The sequence below is a fragment of the Poromitra crassiceps genome (assembly GCF_964638095.1).
Source record: "Poromitra crassiceps genome assembly, chromosome: 4".
In the NCBI taxonomy this organism is placed as follows: Eukaryota; Metazoa; Chordata; class Actinopteri; order Beryciformes; family Melamphaidae; genus Poromitra; species Poromitra crassiceps.
Genome location: NC_139626.1, coordinates 29646918 through 29670912, shown reverse-complemented (window position 1 = coordinate 29670912; position 23995 = coordinate 29646918). Strand labels below are relative to the sequence as shown.

Sequence of the window (23995 nt, the reverse complement as noted above, 5' to 3'; positions counted from 1 at the left end):
TTATCTCAGCTCTCGGTCGTCCTCTCCTCCGTAACGGTAGTTATTGCTTCCGGCCGGCTGGACGTACTCCTCAGTTTTGTCCCAGTCCGACACCCAGCCTCCTCCCATGCCTCCGGCTCCCCCGTTGGGATCGGCTCCCTGGTTCATGGCGCCGTAGCCGCCGCCGCCGCCGCTGGTGCGGTACAGCTCGTCCGTCTCGTCTGCCAGCTCGTCTTCACCCAGAATGCCGCACTTCTCCTCACTCAGCTGCTCCGGCTCTGCCCAAGACTGCTTCTCTCCAGACGCAAAGAGGCCTGCAGCAGAAAAAGCAGTCATGCTTAACTTTTATAGAATGACACTGATCACTGACATGACAGCAATGCTACTGGAGGGGAAGTCAACAAGACACACGTTTGATATGTTTTCATCAGTCATTAATCCTGCTAACAGACAGACTGACAGACAGATAGACTGACTGACTGGCTGGCTGACAGACAGACACAGACAGACAGACAGACAGACAGACAGACAGACAGACATGCAGGCAGGCAGGCAGACAGACAGACAAACAGACAGAAAGGCAGACAGACAGACAGACAGGCAGACAGACAGACAGACAGACAGACAGACAGACAGGCAGGCAGACAGACAGACAGGCAGACAGACAGATAGACAGGCAGGCAGGCAGGCAGGCAGAGAGACAGACAGAAAGGGAGACAGACAGACAGACAGACAGACAGGCAGGCAGACAGACAGACAGACAGACAGACAGGCAGACAGACAGACAGACAGACAGACAGACAGGCAGACAGACAGACAGACAGACAGACAGACAGACAGACAGACACATTTTTGAACATCTCCACACTAGAAATGCCAAGCCACACTTTTTGAACTGAAGTGAAATATCTCAGGCTCAGCCTTCAAAATATCCTTCCATGGCTTTCCCAACACATATACTATATATCTTATCTTCTTAGTCAAAATTGGCTAAGTTGGTGGTGTCTGTGGTTGGCGGTGTCTCTCTCTCTCTCTCCCTCTATCTCTCTCACACACACACACACACACACACACACACACACACACACACACACACACACACACACACACACACACACACACACACACACACACACACACACTTTTTGTGGATTGACCAACCAACCAACCAACCGAGTGACTTATAGAGCTGCTGGTGGCAGCTAATAAAGAAGGGAATATACACACCATAGAATATAACACCTCCGTAATGAACCAGCGAGGCGATGAGAAACACACCCTGCCACTCTTCCCGCGTCTATAGAGGGCAGCAGAGAGAGAGAGAGAGAGAGATAGAGAGAGAGAAGAAAGAAAAGAGGACAAGTGATTAATAAATGGTATGGTGGTGCAGTGGTAAGCGCTGTCGCCTCACAGACGTCACAGACGACCACCACAACACATGCAGGCGCCGACACACACACACACACACACACACACACACACACACACACACACACACACACACACACACACACACACACACACACACACACGCAATTTTACAGAGGCGCCGTGAAATGTGCTCTCCGCATTTCTCCCATCCAGGCTGGTCCTTCCTCCTCAGGGCAGCAGGCCAGGAGCGGTGGGCAGCTTTTTCCTGTCAGCGCCCAGGGACCAACTTCCTCTCAGCCATCGCTGGTCAGGCGACGATCTTCTACATGTTTTTTAGTGAGGGGTTCATATTGATGTTATGGATGAACCCCCAGGGAGAACATGCAAACTCCACACAGAAAGATCCTTTCACGAGATAGCCCACCTGGGCAGTAGGCACTGAGGACATGGGGGGGGGGGGGGGGCGTCCCAGGCAGGAATCGAACCCAGGACCTTCTAGCTGTGAGGCGACAGAACTACCACTGCACCGCCGTGCCCCCAGTAGATCGTTTTGGGACAGCCTATTCAGAGATTGTTTTATGAATGACTCAGCAATAATGGATGTACAGTATATTGTCAACCAAATCAAACCAATCAAGGTGTAGTACTGCACTGTGTTGTTATTGTTATTTTTATTATCATTATTCTCTGACACGCTGACTTTTCTTCTTCTCGATTCTTTTGTTTCTTGCCTTTGTTTTGTGTAAAGGGCTTTGGATTAACTGTGTTGTGTTTAAGTGCTATATAAATAAAGTTGATTGATTGATTGATTGATTGATTGATTGATAGTTTGCATCTGTATTGTGATCTATAAATGTGTGTAAACTCTGAAACTTAAAGCAAAATCCACTCTCAGATTACACTGTTATACATGTGTCGTAATTTACCCTTTTCTTTTAAGTAAGAGCAAGAGAGCTTTTTTTTCAGTTGAGAAAAAGCCACAGTCATGCCCCTTACTCATAATGCTGTGTGGCTGCATTGCATTCTGGTCTATTGAGGCTAACAGTCGGTGCATTGCATTCTGGTCTATTGAGGCTAACAGTCGGTGCATTGCATTCTGGTCTATTGATTTTGCACAGTCTGATCCAACTCCATTACTCTGCACTGGAAATACCTCAATGTGACATTCGTCACCTTGATGACTTTTGGACAGTATCCAAGGGGAAACGAAAAATACACAACCAAACAACAAAGGCGACCCTTAAATACTTAAGTAAGGATTTTTCTACTTGGATTTAGGGTTGAATTTTCCCTTTACACTTCCCTTTACACTTTTGTTAAAAGATGTGTCTCAATCATTCACTTACACTGTTGTATATGACACATTATAAAACTCTCAAATCAAGCAATCTGATTGGCTCACAGCTGTGGTATATTTAGCATATACCACGACCTGTCGTGATCTATTGCGTAATTATGCTACAGAATAACGTATGCAGAATCAGTCCTCACCTTGTGTTTCGTCATGGCTCCAACTATAAGAGGGCAGACCATACCAGACAGAGTGCCCACGCCATTGGAGATGCCCATAAGGATACTGGCGTAGCGCGGTGCAATGTCCAGGTGGTTGACATTGAAACCTTATGGGGAGGGAAATAGATAATAAACCTTATGAGGAGGGATGTAGATAATAAAACCGCTTTTAATGGTTGATTACTTTTGTCGTGATTTTATGCTATGTAATTCCTCTTTTTAATCTGGTGTTCTCTCTGTTTTCTTAACCCATGTAATGTAAAGCGTCTTTGAGTTTTTAGAAAAGCGCTCAATAAATTAAATGTATTATTATTATTATTATTATTATTATTATATTATTATAAACCTTGTGAGGAGGGATATAGATAATAATAGCATTAGAATGATTCTTAAAATAGTTACACATCCAAAAGCCCTCCACAGTGTCAAATGTGGCCAAATGTAAGAAGCAAACGAACGTATAAACAAACAAGGAGAGCTCCCCCTGTTGACTAGGAGCTTACGGTTGTTAGGAAGAACCTTTTTGATCTGTCAAAGAGATGAGAGAACCCAAGAGGTGCTTTTGAACAAGAAGAAACAGAAACTAAGGGGGAAATGGAGAAATATACGACATAGTGACAGTCTCACCTGAAATGGCGAACCCGGAGAAACCCACAGCCAGGACCAGGAAGGTGATGGCAACACCTTTAGTGTGAGAGAAGCCCACCACTAGCAGCAGGGTCGCCTCCATCCCAAAGCCTGTCTCACACACGCGCACGCACACAAGCGCGCGCACACGCACACACACACGCTCGCACGCACGCACGCACGCACGCACGCACGCACGCACGCACGCACGCACGCACGCGCACACACACACACACACACACACACACACACACACACACACAGCGAAATAAGGATAGGGCAGAGGTTGTTCCACATATAGCAGAGGAAGGAACTTAATTCCCCAATATAACTATTTTACCTTAATATATAACAGCTTCTAAATCATTTTGATGGCAAGCAGAAACAGTAAATGAGGCTGATACCTACAGCAGAGTTGGCAGCTGTAATTACCACTTGTGGCAGCAGAGGCCGCTGTTGCTGCTCCTCAGCAGAGAGTTACATGTTGGGGCTTTCAATATGTTTCAGTACAATAATAATAATTGATTGGATTTATATAGCGCCTTTCTAGACACTCAAAGCGCTTCACATATCAGGGGAGGGAGGGGGAGGGAACTCAGCTCATCCACCACCGATGTGTAGCACCCACCTGGGTACAAGAAGATAGTAAGTCAATGGGAGGACATTTCCATTCCAGTCTTTCCTCCCTTGCGCCTCATAAGCTGCTGCTGAGAGCGGTGCGACCTGACGTCGGCCCAACATCGACTCCATGCATGATGCAGCTTCTCACAAAGTGAAATGTATACCCTTCTCCATTTCCCCCCATCGCCCGCTTCTCTATCGATTTCTCTCTGTAGATCAGAAATAGCCTACAGAGGCAGTGCTGCTGCTTCACAGTGAGTCATGATGCCTCGTGCAGCAAAGAGTTCCTCACACCACAGCTGACTACAGACTGTAGTCAAAGAACTTTTATGGAAAGAAATGACAGCTCCATATTGCCCCATTGCAACATCAGCGCCCAGCAGCCTCCGCCATTTTTTTTTTTGGGAAGCGTGACATGCAGCGCCAAAAGAACCTCGCACAGGCTCGCAGTGGTCAGCTGCGGTAGCGCTGGCCCCTATAATCAGCCTCTCTAAACAGTAACTCAACGGGAGAACACTCTAAACTTTGGGGATTCACATCTTTTCCGGGCGTACTGCAAATCTTGATTGAACCAGCCTTCAGACTAAGGAATGGGGCACCTATAGACGGTTTTAACTTGACAACAAAAACATTCTAAATTGAACCCCCGCTCACTTCCTGTTGCAGTGTTTGCTATGGATATAAAAGAAAAAAAAACATTCAAGTGCAGGACTGACCATTCCGTGAAAACCATCTATACAGCTGAGCAGCGAAAACAAAAGTAACAATGTCGAGTGAATATTTCTGCAGTTTGCCGAATGCTGAGAAAAAGGAAGTGCTGTGTGGTTGCGCTCTGGTGAAAACCGTCTATACTGAACAAAAATATAAAGCCATTTTTCACGAGGTGAAATAAAAGATCTAAGACTTTTCCTATACACACAAGAAGGCTTATTGCTGCAAATTGTGTTCACAAATTTGTTTGAAAAACTGTGTTAGTGGAGAAATGATCCTTTGCCAAGATAATCCATCCACCTGACAGGTGTTGCATATCAACATGCTGATTAAACAGCATGATTACTGCACAGGTGTGCTGGTCACAATAAAAGGCCTTTATCACCAATATCACTGATACTGACTGATATATATATTCAGAAATGCATATCTGCTATGTGAGATCCATTAAGTTCAGCCCAATAAATGACTTTTTTCAAGATGAAATTGCACATTTTAGAGTTAGAGTTAGAGTTTTAGACTTTTATTCTGACCAGCCCACGGCACACCCGTGCAATAATCACAAAAGTTTGACCCCAAATGTTGAGTACTTAGGTTCAACCTTAACCGTTTCATGATTATTGTAAAACACACTTTTGACTTATTAGAAGAGCAAATAAATCCTAAATTAAAGCATCCAGGTGATGTTTTTATAACCATTAACGGCATCATAGTGAGCTATATTCTGTGCAAATGTCAATGCAAATTTTCCCGTACTTCTTCTTTCTTGTCCTGTCTTACCTCCGCAGTTCATGAGCTTCCTGACGTTGGTGGTGGTCATGATTTGGTTGCAGCGGAGGTAGTCGGCAATCTGACCCCCGATGGGAACAATTATGGTCATAACCAGGTGGGGAAGGGCAGAAATGATGCCCACCTGGACGGTGAGTTGACGTGTAGAAGAGAAAAACAATAATTATATGCAACAGATAAGAGAGTAGACCGTTTATTTACAAATTTACAAAGCCATCATGCTAACATGCGGCAGGAAGGTAGATTCCCTACTGTACGTATAGATGTTTTTGTTCCTGGAACGATGCATTACACACAACCTAAGGTCGACATCTAGGTTTTGTTACCTTGCTAATCTCAAATCCAAACACTTCCTCGAAGTAGGCAGGCTGGCTGATGAGAAGCAAGTAGAAGGTCCAGCTTCTGCAGAAATTCGCCACGATGATGGCGTATACCGGCATGGAGGTGAAGAAGGCCCTCCACGGTGTGTTGAATTTCTACAACAGCGAGACGCAAGGGTTACACTCGATGTTTCAATTCCCATCGGGGAATAAAAACCCTACGTTCGAATCAGGAGCATTCTGTTATTTCACAGATTTGCTCGTTTTATACATTTGTTGTGTTTTGAATATGCATCAAGAGCACACATCATATCTGATAGGAATGTTCTGTGTCATCTGTTGCACTTTTGTCTCATAAAAAAATGATCCAAGGCACACACTGTAGGATTTGTGCAAAATTAAAATGCCTTTATTTTAAATGGCAATATGTATTAAAATGAGCAACACGTTGCGACCAACACAGGTCTTCATCAGGGTCATTGTCAGCAGTAGCTTACACACCTATATTATGTTACACTAATATACTGATATATATAATGATATTGTATGTGTTTGTAATAGTTCTTCAGACTTCAACATCCTGTTGTGACATAGGAAATCCATGCACTGACCATTACTGGTTACAATATGTTACTTTAAACCGTTACTGTTACTTTACCATTACTGTTACTTAACTGTTACTGTTACTTAACTTACTGTCTTTTCCTCTCCTCTCCAACTACTGTTATGTTGTACTGTTGTACTGTTGTTGTACTGTTGTACTGTTGTACTGTTACTTAACTTACTGGTTACAATATGTTACTTTAAACCATTACTGTTACTTTACTGTTACTGTCACTTAACCGTTACTGTTAATTTAAACCGTTCCTGTTTAAACCGTTACTGGTACAATGTGTATTCAAATGAGCAACACGTTGCGACCAACATAGGTCTTCATCAGGGTCATTGTCAGCAGTAGCTTACACACCTATATTATGTTACACTAATATACTGATATATATAATGATATTGTATCTGTTTGTAAATAGTTCTTCAGACTTCAAACATCATGTTGTGACACAGGAAATCCATGCACTGACCGTTACTGGAGTGGCATTTGAGGTTGAGTCGCCAATGCTTTCCTCGATGTATTTCCTCTCCTCCTCGGTGATGGTGGGATGGGCTGCCGGACTCTCGTAAGACACCAGGACCCAGAAGCAGTACCAGAGGACCCCGAAGCTGCCTGCAGGCACCGAGGGAGACAGGGAGGACAGAGTCGGGAAGAGGATGGGACGTTAAAACTGGGTGCAAGGAGAAAAGCTACACCTTCTCTATAGCTGCTGCCTGAGTACAGACTGTGATGAAGTCTGGAGAGTGATAGCTATTTCTCATATTTCTGTCCCTTTGGACTTTATATAAGTTCTTCTGTCCTTGCAGTATGAGTATGTCTCAGCGGTAGTTGTCTATATGACTATATATATAGACAGAGATGGGAAGTAACTAAGTACAAATACTTTTGTATTTAAATACTGAAATAGGATTTTCAGGTATCTGTACGTGCCGACAGAAAAAGAAATGCGCTACAGCAATATTATTGGACACCTTCACACTCACATAGATGTGTTATTATAAACATTTCCATTCATTTGCTGAGGCCCCCTAGTGCCGCCTGGTGGCCCCCCAGGAGACCCCGGCCCTCATAAACCACTGGCCTAACAGAGACATATAGATTGATGCTGCACACCACATAGTCACTTGAGTGTATACCATAGGTTACATTTTTAGTGTTCGTCAAAGCTTTTGCCAAAACGGGCCTTTTTGCACATAGGTTGCCTTTACAACATTTTGCTAATGTATTGATTGTTTTGAGCAAATTTATTTCCATTAAATTTGGTCTCCACTTCATGTCCTTGATTGCATTCTTATTGTAATTCATGTTGTGAAAAATCGTCGAATGTCTAGTGGTATGGTTATGTCTAATGATTGTTACGACGACAAACATAATAGTAAAATAAATATTCAGTTTGATGATCAAACTCTGTTAAGTTTGAATGGCTCAGTGTAAGGGTCAAGGGTCACCCTTACACTGATTATTATTAATTAATACACAGGACAAGATGTTACTATCCCTTGTGCCAAAATCAGAGGAAAAACACATTTAGAAGACCAATCCAGAATAAAACAAGCTAACAGGCTAACAAACTAATAAACAAGACACAAATCACCAGTTACCTACCCTAGCCAACAGCAGTATGAAGCATGTCATTGGGGTTTTCAAGTGGGCACCTTCCTTCACCGACGTTTCCTTAAGTTAGGCCCACGACACCTCAAGAAGGCTTAACGGTGTAATCCAGCGTCCTGGAAACACCCCCCTCCATGCTACCACCGCACAACTGCATATTACCTCACTATCTAAGCCTAGCTATCCAGGTCGGTTCGGTATGACATTCCTAACTACACCACCACTGTCAATGATTCAGCCCTGTTGATGCGGACCGTCAATCATGACCAACAACAAACAATCAATCTTACCTTAGCGAGCTCCCCAGCTAGCATGTTTCCTCCTTAGCCACAGCCATCCACTTGCTCGTTCTGCTGCCTGAGACATGTTGCTAACCGCAAGTTTCAGGCTCCGTCCCCGAATGCCCAACTCAGTTAGTAAGGCAATAACGGACTTTGCCACAAAACCACGGCAGCCCACCTCTACAGGCCGCACCCGAGGCCTCCAACCTCGCTGCTCTGCCTCTGCTGCCATTTCAGCATACCTAGCTTTCTTGCGCTCATAAGCCTCCTCAACTCGATCCTCCCACGGGACTGTGAGTTTGATAAAATAAACTATCTTCTCTACCTCAGACCACAGTAACAAGTCCGGACGTAGCCGGGTGCTAACTATATATGCTGGGATGACTAGCTGTTCATTCAAGTCAACCCTCATTTCCCAGGCTCCACCTACACTTAGCTGCCCTAACTTGTGCCTGACCTTAATTGGTCTAATCTTTTCTCCCTCACGTACAAATTTAATCTGTCTAGTCTCTTTGCTAGCAACTAGAGAATTTACTTCTAGCCGCTTTTCCTCAACTGCAGCTGCCAAACATTTCAACACCTGGTTGTGATGCCAGGTGTATCGCCCCTGGGAGAGACTGACCTTACACCCTGACAGTATATGCCTCAGTGTACATACACTAGAACACAACGGGCAGGCACCATCCTCGCCCAACCACTGATTTAAGTTCTGGGGAGATGGCAGCACATCATAAGTAGCCCCTAGAATAAATCTAATTCTGCTGGCCTCCATGCTCCACAACTTTCTCCACTTCAACTTTCTCTTCTCTACACTCTCCCAGTTCACCCACTGTCCTTGCTTTGCCTGCGACACTGCCTTAGTACATCTTACTGCCTCCTGAGCTAAGGCCAAAAATCCTAAGGGACTTCTACAGAGGCACCATTAAAAGCCTGCTGACTGGCTGCTTCACCACCTGGTATGGGAACTGTACCACCATGGACCGCAGGGCGCTAAGAAGAGTGAGGCGCGCGGCCCAGCACGTAACAGGATGTGAGCTGCCAGAACTGCAGGAACTGTACAACCAGCGGTGCCTCAGGAGGTCCCTGAAGATCATCAAGGACACAAACCACCCCCACAACAGCCTGTTCTCCCTGTTACCCTCAGGAAGGAGATACAGGGTCCCAAAAGCACGCACAAATCGCTTGAGGGACAGTTTCTTCCCGCAGGCCACGAGACTCCTTAACATACACAAATAAACTCCCAACAATCATGTAGTAGCTGTAGCTGCTACCATTACGTATGTTTAATTATGTCTATGCTATTTGCACCGGTGCAAACAGAATGTTTAATTATGTTTAAATTATGTCTATGCTATTTGCACCTATGTGCAGTGAATATGTCACTGTCTTTCTCTTGTTTTTATTGCTTTACTGCCTTATTGCGTGTTGTTTCTCTTGTTTTCCTGCACCTATATGCTCTGTTATTTTGCACTATGTTGTAACGGAGTCTACAGCACAAGAATTTCACACGTGATAATTGTACTACGGAGTGACAATAAAAATCTTGAATCTTGAATCTTGAATCACGTACCGTAGACGTAGAAGACTGATGACCAGCCTGTGTACTGGACTAAGATTCCAGCTAATGGCATGGCGATCACAGCTCCAGCGTAAGAACCTAGCATCCAGTGACACATAATGGATGTTAAAAAAAAAGTGACAAAGTGATTCCAAATGTCCACCAGGTGAAGCCAGAGAGAAACATCAAATAAACTCACCACAGAAGGCTGTCGTGGCCAAGCGACTTCTTTCAAGAGGCGGTGCCCATTTTGACCAGATACCATGACAGGCCGGATATGAAACCCCCTGTAGGATAGGGGAGAGACACAACAGGAAATTATGCCATATGAAATGTGCTAGAATTCCTGGTACAACTACTAGAGGGCACTAATTGTGAATGCCCTAGTTTACAACTTTTAAGTATGATACACGGCCAGAACAAGAGAGAGAGAAAACAGACAAACTGCAATGTACTTCTATAAGGAAATGGGGCAGAGTCAAGCACCTCCACAAGTCCTTGTAATACTCGGACCATGATAACACAGCCAAAGTGCATCCGCGCTGCAGTCGGGATCAGCATGTTCAGGCAGGAGGTGGCCACTATCGCAAAGCCAAACACTCTGGAAGGGGAAGACAGCGAGAGGAAAGTAACAATAACAGAATAATATACATGCAGCTCCTAGCATACGATGATACAGCCCGTGGTGTGCACAGACATTCTGAGGGTAGGTGCTCAAGTGGAAAAAAAGGGCACCCCTCTCATAATTATTTATCAAAAATTAAAACAAATACAGTGTGGTGTCCCTGGGTGACCACACTTAAAGTGCCCACCTCCTTCCAATTTACATGTAAAAAATCTAAAACAAAAAAACCTATGGCAATAAAGACCACAAGATTTTCATGAACTTATTGCTAAAGTAGGTACAGGCTCAACACCCATACGACAGAAACGTAAGACACAATGTAGTAACTACGATTTTATACAGTGAGGTCAAGTTTGGAAATGGCTACTATGGTGGCTAACATCATCACACATGAATACAATTGGGCTCATTGAATCCACAAGAGTCTCAGCTTTCCAGTCATCCCAAATTATGTAAATCCAAGACTTTTTATGGACCCCAGTATGCAGAACTATTCAAATAGAAGGTGAAAATAACAAATGTATAGGTTACTGCAGCAAAAGAAAAACAGCATGTTTTTGCAGAAAAGCTGCATTGGATTAGCATAAAGTGGGCATGTCTGTAACGTGGAGACTCATGGGTACCCATAGAACCATTCTCATTCAGATATCTTGAGGTAAGAGATCAAGGGGCCCCTTTGAAAATGGCCATGCCAGTTTTTCCCTCACCAACATTTTGCCTAAATTTGGAACATTATTTAGCTCGCTTGCCGACAAGCTAGCATGACATGGTTGGTAGCAATGGATGCATTCGGTATTCTAGTTTCAGAGAATATCAGTATCTTCACTGTCACTTTAAAACTGCGTCCGCTAGACTAGAGCCTCTGAAACACAGTCATGTTGGCCGTGGACGTGTCTTGCAAAAAGGGGCACTTATCCTTCAGAGGGCAAAAGGGCAGGTGGTCGGGCACCACCTGGGGTCTATCTGTGCACGGCCCTGGATACAGGTAAGCTGCACACCTGTTTGCTGCAAACTTCTGACAGATGAAGCCTCCTGGGATTTGGGTCACTATGTATCCCCAGAAGAAGGAGCCGTGGATCATCCCCACTGTTTCTGGTTCCCAGTCAAACTGAGCTTTCTGTTGGGAAAGACAGGAAGACAAGTTATAATACATTTCATAATAATATAATAATACATTTCATTTATAGAGCACTTTTCATGCTACTCAAAGACGCTTTACAAGGGGGTTTAAAAAGATCAAGCAAACAAGACACAATATAAATGATCAGGAAAAAGGAAACAACACGTTAAAACATAATACAGAATACAATACACAGTTATCATAGGTTAAAATCACTTTTGAGCAGGTGAGTTTTGATTAATGGTTTGAATGTGGGCAGATTGGTGCAGTCTCTGATGTGTTTGGGGAGAGAGTTCCAGAGGGAGGGGGCAGCCTCGCAGAAGGCTCTGTCACCCCAGGTCCGGCACTTGGTCCTGAGTGGTGCGGACAAGTCTAAAGGACTGAAGAAGGATGAGATTGCGTGTACTTGAGTTGGATTTTTACAAGCTCTTGATAAGCATTACTATGGGTATTTTAGAGGTTTTGTTCAAATGAATATTCAAACAGCCACATTGAAATGTACAGAGACATCTTATATCTACAGTAACACTGCAGGCCAGACCATAACCAGCCGTTTAGCTGGAGTCAGAACCATCACAGCAACAACAGATAACCGATCAGAGTTTATCTGATTAATTACTAACCTCTGATTGATTACTAACCTCCTGAGGGCATATGGTAGCCCTACTGACATAAACACCCATTAAACCAGACCTCTGTATGTATGTACAGTATGTATGTATGTATGTATGTATGTATGTATGTAATGTAATGTAATGTAATGTATGTATGTATGTATGTATGTACTGTATGTATGTATGTATGTATGTATGTATGTAACTCACCACTATGACCTCCTTGTCGTCTCTGAAGACAGTGTGGCTGTTGACCATGCTGACCACGGCCACGCCCAGGTTGCAGCGGATCCCAAAGGAGATGCAGAAGCCGATGCCGGAGAGGATGGCGATGATGTATCGCCTGGGCAGGCCGAAGCACGTGCAGTCCACCACCGGCATCTCCTTCTCCTGGACCAGCTCCGGCCGGCCCTCTGCCGACAGCTCCATGGTCTCGCCATTCTCCTGCTTCTTCTCGAGCGCTCTGGGAAGGGTCGGAAAAACTGAGGATGAATGGATGTCATATGTGTGTGTGTGTGTGTGTGTGTGTGTGTGTGTATGTGTGTGTGTGTGCAAGAGTTCCTTGAGTCCAGCCCTTTTCAATTCAACAAAACAGATAAATATGTAAATCAGTAAATCTGTAGGCCTAAACCTAAAAAAAATCAATCAGGAGAGACTAGTATGAAGGTCCAAAATAAACTTGTTGATACAATAAAAACAAGATGAAGCTTTGGCCTATGGCTCCACGATGACGCTCCTCCTGTGATGAGGAGGGGCGAGTGTTGGGAATGCATAGAATAGAAATCTCCCCCACGGGGAATCTCTCTGGAGCCGTGACCTTAGTGGTGGCAGGGGAGGAGGTGGAGCAAAACAACTGATTCACGGGAATGACAGCAACTGCAGAGCAGCAACACATAGGTGAGTAGCGTAACAAGTTACAACATAGTAAAAAATGTGAACTTCAAATACTCTCAACAAATAGTCTCAACCGCTTAGGTGATTGGTTCAGCGGCAAAGAGAGGGAAAGAGATGGCTTGTGTTGATTGGCTATTGATAACGTGGGAGAGCGTGGATGACTGTGATTGGATAGAGAGAAGTATGAATGAAACCGGGGGGCATGGGCTAAGTAGTCTTCCTCATTGAAATTACGTCTAGACTTCACTTCACAACATTTCGGTTGAAGAATCGTTAATATAGTTCAAAAAACGAATACAGTAAATCCAACATTTATTAAACCATAAAATATTAATACTTAAACGTCAGTTAATTCACTCACAGTGTACTGTCCTACACTGTAGTTTTATTTGAGAGAAAGTCAGTCAGTGATCTGCCTGGGTTTTCCAAACTGCAGCCGCCACAGTGAAATTCATGTTCTGAAGGTCTTGCAGACTGAAAGAAAGCTTGGCTTAATCATTGTGGATTCGACTGGTATCTCCAGCACCTTAGCAAAGACACGTTCTTCTGTCAACTGGACACACAAACCAGCCTTCTGACATAACCTTGACTCATCCTATCCGAGCAAGGTGTTTCCTCTTGGATGTGTTTCTTGTATTGCAGCCAGGTCTCTCCTGACAGACCTGGCTGACACTGAGCAGTGCAGAAGCTTCTCTCATCCTGGCACATCCCCGCCCCTCTCCTCTGTCCAAACAAGCTTCATCACTGCTGTCTGGAACCCTGCTCATGTGGTGTGCTGACCTCTGCCCAGCCTGCAGTGTGACCTCTGCCCAGCCTGCAGTCTAAGAAGCATCAACTGTGTCTCTAACCGCAGCTGATCATCCATTAAACATGACATGTGCCGAGTTCACACACACACACCAGACTAGACTGAACCCACACTGGCTCCGAGTCCCTTTCATTATGACAGCTTTATTCACCTTATGTAGCCCCGCCCAGTTGGCCCAGTTGTGTTATGACTTCCTGTTAAAAAAAAACATCTGTTTTACCTGCTCACTACTAGTACTGTACTGTCACAGGAAGTGTCAACACAATAGGAAGTAACTGGCTGAGCCCTGTGTTGGAACATATGGTGAATACCATATAGATGTACAGTATGTTTATGTTTAGCAGTTAAACATCCCAACTGGCTTTCACTGGTGAAGATAAGTTACTCTGTGTCAAGTGAAACCAATATGACAAAATGCTTTTGCCAAATCCAGTTGATCCTGCACAGCCAATAGTGCAGAGCCGAGATAAACCTCGGATTGCATTTCCGTGATTTTGGGGGAGATTTGATGCCTTGTTTGACACAGCAGAGAGTGGAGAGAGACAGGAGAGAGTGGAGAGAGACAGCAGAGAGTGGAGAGAGACAGCAGAGAGTGGAGAGAGACAGGAGAGATGGGAGATGGAAGGGGATAGATAACATACCACAACTAACCAGTGGAGTTTGGTCTCTGGATTGGGAACAATTGAAGAAGAAATTCAAGCAGCCGTTGTACTTATTGTTCTTGATAATGCTAACCTATTTGATAATAGTTTAGCTCTGAACTCCCCAATTTTGTGTTAAAATAACACTAGTTTTATATGTCAGGCCCCAGAGGCAGCCGTAAGCATCTGGGGCCTGTTTCAAGAGCTACAATGTGTTTGTATGGGGGGGGCAACAAAGAGAAAGTGGAGCAGAGGGCCACGGGCTACGGGCAGGCTTTTTGTGTGAGTGACTGTGCATGTTTTTATGTCCCCAGGGGGGCAGGCTTTTTGTGTGCGTGACTGTGCATGTTTTTATGTCCCCAGGGGAGCAGGCTTTTTGTGTGCGTGACTGTGCATGTTTTCATGTCCCCAGGGGGGCAGGCTTTTTGTGTAAGTGACTGTGCATGTTTTTATGTCCCCAGGGGAGCAGGCTTTTTGTGTGCGTGCATGTTTTTATGTCCCCAGGGGGGCAGGCTTTTTGTGTGCGTGACTGTGCATGTTTTTATGTCCCCAGGGGAGCAGGCTTTTTTTGTGCGTGCATGTTTTTATGTCCCCAGGGGAGCAGGCTTTTTGTGTGCATGCATGTTTTTATGTCCCCAGGGGGGCAGGCTTTTTGTGTGCGTGCATGCTTTTATGTCCCCAGGGGGGCAGGCTTTTGTGTGCGTGCATGTTTTTATGTCCCCAGGGGGGCAGGCTTTTTGTGTGTGTGTGCGCAAGTTTTTATGTCCCCAGGGGAGCAGGCTTTTTGTGCGCGTGCATGTTTTTATGTCCCCAGGGGGGCAGGCTTTTTGTGTGCGTGCATGTTTTTATGTCCCCAGCGGAACAGGCTTTTTGTGTGCGTGCATGTTTTTATGTCCCCAGGGGGGCAGGCTTTTTGTGTGTGTGACTGTGCATGTTTTTATGTCCCCAGGGGAGCATGGGGAGAACATGCAAACTCCACACAGAAAGGCCCTGTTTGACGACTCCACCTGGGCAGTAAGTAGGCACTGAGGACATGGGGATGGGGACACACCCTCAGCGCCCACAGCGGTCCCAGGTGGAAACCAGACCTATGACCTTCTTGCTGTGAGGCTTTTGTGCCACCGTGCCCCCTAAGGGCAGACTTCCTCATGTAGAGGAAGACTGCACTTGTGGTTTCTACAGCAAGTGGGTTTTTACAGAGTGTGGTTGCTAGCCCCACGTTTGCATCAGTAATGGTATACAGTATTTTTCAGACTCCAACTGTATTATGTACACTTTCAGCATCATGGACAGCTGAACATTCAAATAATCCAAACAACTCAAACAAACAATTAGAAACCAAACAATTACAAACTGAAACAATGTCATTTTTGCTTTGGAATGAGAAGCCTCGCCCTTTTCTGCAACTACTAGTCTGCATTGAATAGTACTAGGCCTCTGTGTTATGTAGCCTATCAGCTGACATAAAAACAGCTTAAACAATTCCCTCCAATTAAATTAACAACAAAAGCAATGCCATATGTTGCTTGGGAATGAAACTAGTAACTATTGATTGTTTACAATGAATTGTGCTTTGCGCACTTTCAGCACCATGGATAGCTCACACCAGGCCTGGAGAATGAAAGGGAGAGACTGGCAGGATTATTTAACCCTAAATAATTGCTTATATAGATTAATTTCATGATGTGTACTGTATTTGCTTTAGTTTGAGAATTTACTAATTAATATTAGTTGACACTGTTAATAATGTTCGTAGGGAAAGAAATTACCCACCTACCGTTTTGCTGTGAATATTGAACTAACTTGCTGGCTGTTTGCTTTGAAGCATTCTCTGTATGTCGCCACAAAAGCGGGGGAATTATTCAATGTTTACATGTCAGTCGGGGGCCCTTTGGGAGGGCGGGGCCCGTTTCAATTGAAATGGGTGAAACATACAGTATAACCCCCCCCCCAATCCTGGCGTTCTCCTATAGGTTGAGGCCACGTCTCGTCATAGAGACGTAAAAACCCTCGTTCTATCCATTCAGCAAAGTTAGAATTTAGCTGATAGCCCAGCCCAGGCAGACACGATCGGGGATTTAACCACCGCAGTAAACGCACATCTGAGCAGACGTCTTGTGTTCTGCTCTAGAACCCCCAAACATAGTTTAGAGCTGCAGCACCGTCTTTTGGTGAGGCAGCCCATGAGATATATGGGCGGTTTTACCCCACTCGCGTGCCAGCCGTATAACATTTTGTGGGCGTTCCCAGACATGCTCTATGTCACATGTTGCACACAAAGATCATATATACGGAAGATGAACAATCCAACTTACTTCCTTGACAGCTAGATCCACATTTTTCTTCTCGCCAATTCTCAATGGCTTCTTTGTCTTGCTCGGGAGTACAACAAAACTTTAATTGGCGATTTGTTACATTTGTTGTCTGCGCAGCCCACCACACAACAGCTTTTAGCTATTTTTAATTCAAGGAAAATGACGCTGGTGTATGGGAGTGAATGAAGAGTGTTCCCCCGTGATGGGCGTGGCCTATTTCATGCAGTGTCTCTATGGCAGAGGTTGGAGCTGTGGCGGCTTGAGAGATGACAGGGATCAGAACATATCTCGTGACAGAAAGACTCTGCAGAAGGACTTTGAGTTCCGGTGACAGTGTAGTCAGCTAAAACCTAACAGCAAGCAGACAGCACAACGATTACAGAGCACACAGCACATGCCAGATTAGTTAAGCAGTGGTTCCAACGCTCTTTGACATTGATCAAATATTAATGATGACGATGATGAATTATTAATATCCCTGGCTCTCTCACCGACTATTTTTGTCTGCGTGGGGCCTCTCTCTCTCTCCTTCCTGTCTCCTGTTCATCTTTAACCCTGCCTTTCGCCATCAATTCCCCCAACTCTCGCATCGTCTCACACAGTTCACAACATTTTATTTGTCATCTTTACACCGATTTCTTTCTCTTTGCATCTCAGCATGGAGAGCGTCCGTTGTATTTTCCATACCAGCGTGAAAATGTATCCTAGAAGATGTCTCTTATTGGTATCTCTGCTGCCACGACTCTTCATGACTGACTTTAGTTTGACTTTGTCTGACCCCGAGTGACAGAATATCCCGTGTAATCCTTATAGTTTCTGACCCTCTCCCTTTGGCTCTGGTCACACCATGACAGGCGCGGACTGCATAATCGGGCACGTCGGGCAAATGCCCGGTGGCCTGGCCTGCAATTTTTTTTTTTTTTTATTATTTTTGTGTCCGCAGTCAGGCCACTCACTGAACAGCAGGCCAGGCGCCGCCTACTGGTTTACTAGTGGTTTTATTACTTTATTCAGGGTTAAAGTGGGTGCATCTCATTGTAAAATTGGACTCAGCCCAAATTGGGCTTCAAACGGCCCAAATTGGGCTTCAAACGGCCCAAATTGGGCTTCAAACGGCCCAAATTGGGCTTCAAACAACCCAAATTGGGCTTCAAACGGCCCAAATCTGGCTTCAAACGGCCCAAATTTTTCTCCGCCGCCCTTCGGACGCCGGCACGCGCGTCGGCCCGTATTGGCCTGGCCTGCTTGGTATCTAATGCCCGGCCTGAATTATGATCCCAGTCCGCCCCTGCACCATGAAGTCCTGTCTGGCAGCTTCTGGGCAGTCATTTGGATCAATGTGAACAATATGAACACAAAGCTAGATGAAGTGCGGCACGGCTGTTTCCAGCCGTGCTCCACTCAGGGAGTATTCCTGCTTCTCTCTCCAACTTCATCTCTGAATACATAGACTGAGGACAAGAGGACAGTTCAGCAGCACAGTTCAGAGTTCAATTATACAAACGGGATAAGAGAGACACAAAGGACTGGTGTAGATTGTTAGCAAAAGTTGCAAAAACGCATAATGATGCTCAGCGTCACCTAAGATTGAATTAGATTGAGAAGAAGAAAATATCAGCATGTGCCATGAAACCCAACTGTGGGATCATCAGTGGAACACAACAAAGTGAATCAAAAGTCATTCAAATTAGCCTAGCTCCCTGACCTTCGAAGCCACGCCCACTCCACCGTTGTGGATTTGGCTGTTCTTGGTCTGGCATCGCCATGTGCAAAAGCTATTTCTCCGGTTGAAAATCCATTGGCGGGCGCTGATTGGCTAACGCTGTTGTCAGTCAGTCTTGCCTGCTGGAGCTTCATCTGTGTGGGCGTGAATGAATGAATGAATGAATTTATTTGGTGATAAAATAAAATAACACAACAGTACATATAGTAATGAAAGAACAGACAATATATCAATCACCGAGGATAAAAACACAAAAAAGTCCGAGGGCTTATTTCCATTGTGGTCCTCAGAGTAGCGGGGAGTAACGTTACGGCGGCCGTGGTAAGTGACGCCCTGCTCGCACAGCCGCACAAGGTAATGTCACGGTGCAGCCTGGCCTAGCGGAGCTGTTGATAGCGAGGGGGATGTTGATAGATCGATGCATAGCTTGCTCGTTATGTCCAAGTCACGTTTTTCATCAATGGTCAAATTTGTTTTGACAATCCGTTGCTCATTGATATACTGTAATTGTTGTACAGCTGCCAAATTTAGCTAGCCAACATTTAGTAGCCAAAGTAGAGATAGCCTGCTGTGTCTGTTTCTGTGCATGACTAGTGCTAGTGCAGTGCTGCCGCCGGTTGCCGTGGACACCTTGGTCTCTGGTGATTGGTTAGAGAAGACCGAAGCCCGCCCCCTCATATAAATGCTCTGAAGTGTCTGCAATCTCAGACAAGAAGAGGAAATGATTTGACGAGTTGACGATGCAGTCTGAATATCAGGCTACATTCAAATAGCAAAGAGTCCAGATTTCTTCCACGAGAGAGCGTTTCAAACTGAGTGTGGAGAGTGTGAAACCACCACAGCACAGACAGGACAAGAACAATTCGATGGTTGAATGGCAGAAGACTGTCACAGATCCATGGAAGCATGTTGTTGTTTGTGCCAATTACATTTTGTCTCATCATCACATAACTGTAACTGACCACCGGCTCCTGTGACAGACAACAAACTGTAACTGACCACCGGCTCCTGTGACAGACAACAAACTGTAACTGACCACCGGCTCCTGTGACAGACACAAACTGTAACTGACCACCGGCTCCTGTGACAGACACAAACTGTAACTGACCACCGGCTCCTGTGACAGACAACAAACTGTAACTGACCACCGGCTCCTGTGACAGACAACAAACTGTAACTGACCACCGGCTCCTGTGACAGACAACAAACTGTAACTGACCACCGGCTCCTGTGACAGACACAAACTGAACAACTGAAGTTTACACTACTTTATAACTGGATGGCTGCAATAAAGTGTTGTTTAAATGTTGAATTGCATATTGCAGAATAGAATAGAATAGAATAGAATAGTCCTGGAATGAATAGAATAGACTTGAACAGAACAGAGTAGAACCACAGAATAGTAGAAAATAACAGAATAGAATAGAATAGAATAGAATAGAGGCAGTAGTTAGTGGAGTGTGTAACAGTCTATCTCAGGCTGAGCAAAGGTTGCGTGCAGCGGAACAGGACAAGTGGCTGGTCAGCGCGCATTACGCACGACAGGCCCGTGGCTCGACCAGGCACCATGCACGGGACAGGAGGAGCAGCTCCTCTCCTCTCTCTCCTCGCCTCAGAGCATGTGTGTGCTGAAAGGAAATGAAAGCTTAGCGGACTGTGTGCCACGGGGGAGAGTAATCCTGGGTGTAAATGCCCTGGGGGGGGGGGGGGGGGGGACGATGACGAGCTACTGGGCCCGGAGAGGTGCAGTAGCTACTTACCGGTGAGGGAGGGAGAGGGAGAGGTGGCCAAGGTGGACACTGCCTGCAGGGATTTACGTGGGCCGACAGCTTGGAGGAGGAGAGGGCTATTTCAGGAGAGGATTTATCTGTTTAGACGCTACTTCAAATCCCGAGAGAAAGAAAGGAAGTCCACAAACATCTTCTCACGCTCAGATATCCATCACTGCGCGTATATTTAGGCCAGACTCCGCGCCACCAGACTCTATTCGTTTTTTTTTCTAAAGTTATAGATGTGTCATGCAATACAGCAGGTGCTAGTGGATTCTTTGCTCAGGTGTCTCTTTTGTTGGTCCCAAATGCAGCCCCGTTTCAGTGGTTTAGTGCTACTTTTTGGGGTTTTACAGGCCAGACTCCTCAGACTCCTCCTCCTGTGTGAAGTCTGCCAGACTCCTCAGCTCATAACACTATTTTCTTCTCATATTCGTCTTCTTAACCCTCTAGTAGGCTCAATGATAGGAGTGACAGAGTAGCAGAAGGCCTCCTGCAGCTCTCCATCAGGCCCAGGAGGCTAACAGGGCTTGACAGCCACTTCACAGGCCCAGTTCACACTTGTCTCTCACTTTTGAGAAATATGGACAGACTATCAAGCATGCTTATTTAGGCTGTATGTCAGTGTTTGTATGGTGGAAACTGGAACAGACTATACGTGATTGACCAGCTATTTCTGTGTCTTCCATATATATGGACTGAAATTCATCAATCCAAAGAGGCCTTCTGTTATTTGACCACACGAGGACACAGCAGAAATCGAAGGCCTGGGCGAAATGAATCCAGCTATCAATCTACTGCTTCATCTCCCATTGAGAGGGAGAGACAGAGAGAGAGAGAGAGAGAGAGAGAGAGAGAGAGAGAGAGAGAGACGGAGAGCGAGAGAGAGAGGGGGAGAGAGAAAGTTAGGCTATGACCTACAATGACATTTGAATCTTTATTTGCTCTTCAGTGACACCGCAAGCTATCATTAGGGGCGAAAATAGGTGGAAGTAAACCTTGGTGTTTGGTCTGGTTAGGTTGCATAGAATGTGTGCGCTCAAAAAGAGAAGATTTGTAAATTTCTGACTGTTACTCATTGACAGGTTTTTACTGCCTGTTCCGTTCAATTAAAATGAAGTGCTAAATTCAGCAGCCACAAGAGACAGATGTTGTGCCAGGTCATCAGTAATCCAGGCCCCTGGACATCTTGATCTTCAAAGGAGTGGCCTATAGCCTATTTGCCTCCATTTCTAATGAATATTAAAATCAAGTTTTAGACAGCATGCATAATGACTGTAACTTCACTGCAGAACGTATTTCTCTTTTAAAGAAAGAGAGATTCAGGGGTAGTATAGATTTTCTTCTAGTCATAATATCCAGTTATTGTACTTACCCGTATATTTTCCCAAGAGTCCTGGCTGCCACGACCTTAAACCTGTCCGGCCGGATCTCCATCCTCACGACTCCAGGATCCGACCAATATACAGTCCTTGCGCGCTCCCGACTGAGCGCGCAGCCTTCGCCTCTACTCCCTCCGCCGCTTGTGCCTCTCACCCACACATACAACTTCTTTTCTTGTTTGACTTTATAACCAAATGTCTCATGCGCCGCGTCCTTCTTAGTAAAATGTGTAGCAATTGACAGTGATGTTCCAGCGATTCACCTCCGATGTTAACCATCAATAAACCCGACTTTAACTAGGCCTACCTCTATGCAAAATAAACGAATCAAACATTGTCACCAAAATGCAGCCTCCCTGTTTCCCCCCAGAAGATCCAAGTCCAAAGCAACTTCTTTTGTGTCCGCTAAAGGTTCAAGGCGTGCTGGAGACAACTTCCGACAGGATTCAAACGGTGTCTCTGACCGCGGTCCTGAAAACAGATTAGCTCATTAATCTCCCCAAGTGTGAGTGAGTAGTGAGTGAGTGGGCCGCATGTCACTCCCTACCCCGCAGGCAGCCCGGCGTTAAGTAGTGGCTGTTCAGGGAAGCGGCTATTCCTTTACCACACCACAAGCGCTGAATGGAGTGAGTTGGGTATTTGTAACTTGATGGGTGGGGCGGGTTGCTCTGAGGACAGACGTGGTAGCATCATGTTCGTGCGTTAACCTGCAGACACGCAGTGGCCCGTCTTTGCGCATTAACAACGAGTAGCCTACGTGCGTGCCAATGGATTTATTTATAAAACGACGCCGAGATTCCGCACTGGTTGCCCAAGTAGCCTATACAAAAGAGGAAAATAAATCAGATTTCCTACCCTATAAAACCGCTTTCAGGCGCACACGTTATACTTTCCCTTTATAACTCCCAGCCATTTTGTAATTTTGCGCATGTGAAAGAGCATCACACCCCAATTTATTAACACCCACAAGCAAATGGTGCAAACGCGCTTCGTGAAGATGTAACCTGTGCGTGCTTGTCATTCTATCCGAGGGAGAAAATATCAGAATCGGAGCGCAAAAGCTAAACAGATATTTCACTGATTTCAGTGTGTGAAACTGAACTGAACTGAGTCGAGGCCAAGTTAGTTTAGTTCGTGTTTCACCTCACGGGTGTGACCGGTGGTGAGGAGGCGACCGAGCCGCGGGCGTCTGTGCTGCGTCCCAGCGTCTCCAACGCGCCCCGCGCGTCATTCCAACAGTGCCGCATATTTACGCATCAGTGTTGTGACTCTGCATGGAGAGTTTTTTTTTTATTTTGAACATGAAAAAAGCTTGAAAGCGAAAAAAGTTTTGGAAATAAAAAAATAAAGTAAAAGAAGGTGTCAATTTGGATTCCTCTTTCTATGTACAGTATTGTTTCTTCATTTAAATCTTTCACCCACCAACAAACAATCAGGGCTACACAAACTGCAAATATTAACACTTTTGGACTTTGCTGTACTTTTACTAGGTTTGTGTTGCTAAATTATAAATCAATTTATTAACATACATGTGTCATCATAAAGCTATGCGTATAGCCTACACAGCAAATAGCTTGGGTGCACTTTTTGCTAAATGTAAGGTAATGTCAGATATAGAGCAATTTCAAGCTTTTACCCATATTTATCAATGGCTAATTGATAAAGCTATTTATCAATGGCTATATCAATTAATTTACCAATTAAATGTTCATAGGAGGGAATGTCATGGCGAAGTTTTGTAGAGGCCTGTTTTTATACCAATAAGGATACAAATCGACTTTACCATGTGATTGAAACGGTATTTATTCACCAGACAGAGTTAGAGATGAGCAAGACAACTTTTCTGTCACTGTTTGTTGGTACAATGGATCTCTACTACAAGAATAGATGTTACGACATAAAGTGCGAGTACATTAATGAAAGCTATAGTTTATGGTATTTGTATGAATGTAACAGAAATTAGTTCATTCTTAAACAAGACTGAGATAGCTATAATGTGTATATTTAATGGGGGAAAACATGCTTATTCAACAATCAGTTCTCCTTCACTCTCCAAATGATGTCACTTGTAAAAAAGCCTTTGATGCTTTGAACATTAGAGAAAGCTCTTCTCC

The 23995-nt window shown here is 44.9% G+C and overlaps 1 protein-coding gene across 1 annotated transcript; it reads right to left on the bottom strand.

Moving 5' to 3' along the window:
- On the bottom strand, window positions 1-21936 carry LOC310776099 (vesicular glutamate transporter 1-like; the record flags this gene model as incomplete). The annotated part of the gene is made up of 13 exons (XM_083636258.1): window positions 1-293; window positions 1207-1276; window positions 2842-2969; window positions 3490-3600; window positions 5602-5734; window positions 5937-6086; window positions 7010-7148; window positions 9999-10089; window positions 10190-10277; window positions 10477-10591; window positions 11614-11732; window positions 12560-12812; window positions 21875-21936. 13 exons carry the CDS (start codon window positions 21934-21936, stop codon window positions 1-3), a joined length of 1752 nt encoding a protein of 583 aa, XP_083492384.1.
- Between the last annotated feature and the right edge of the window lie 2059 nt (window positions 21937-23995).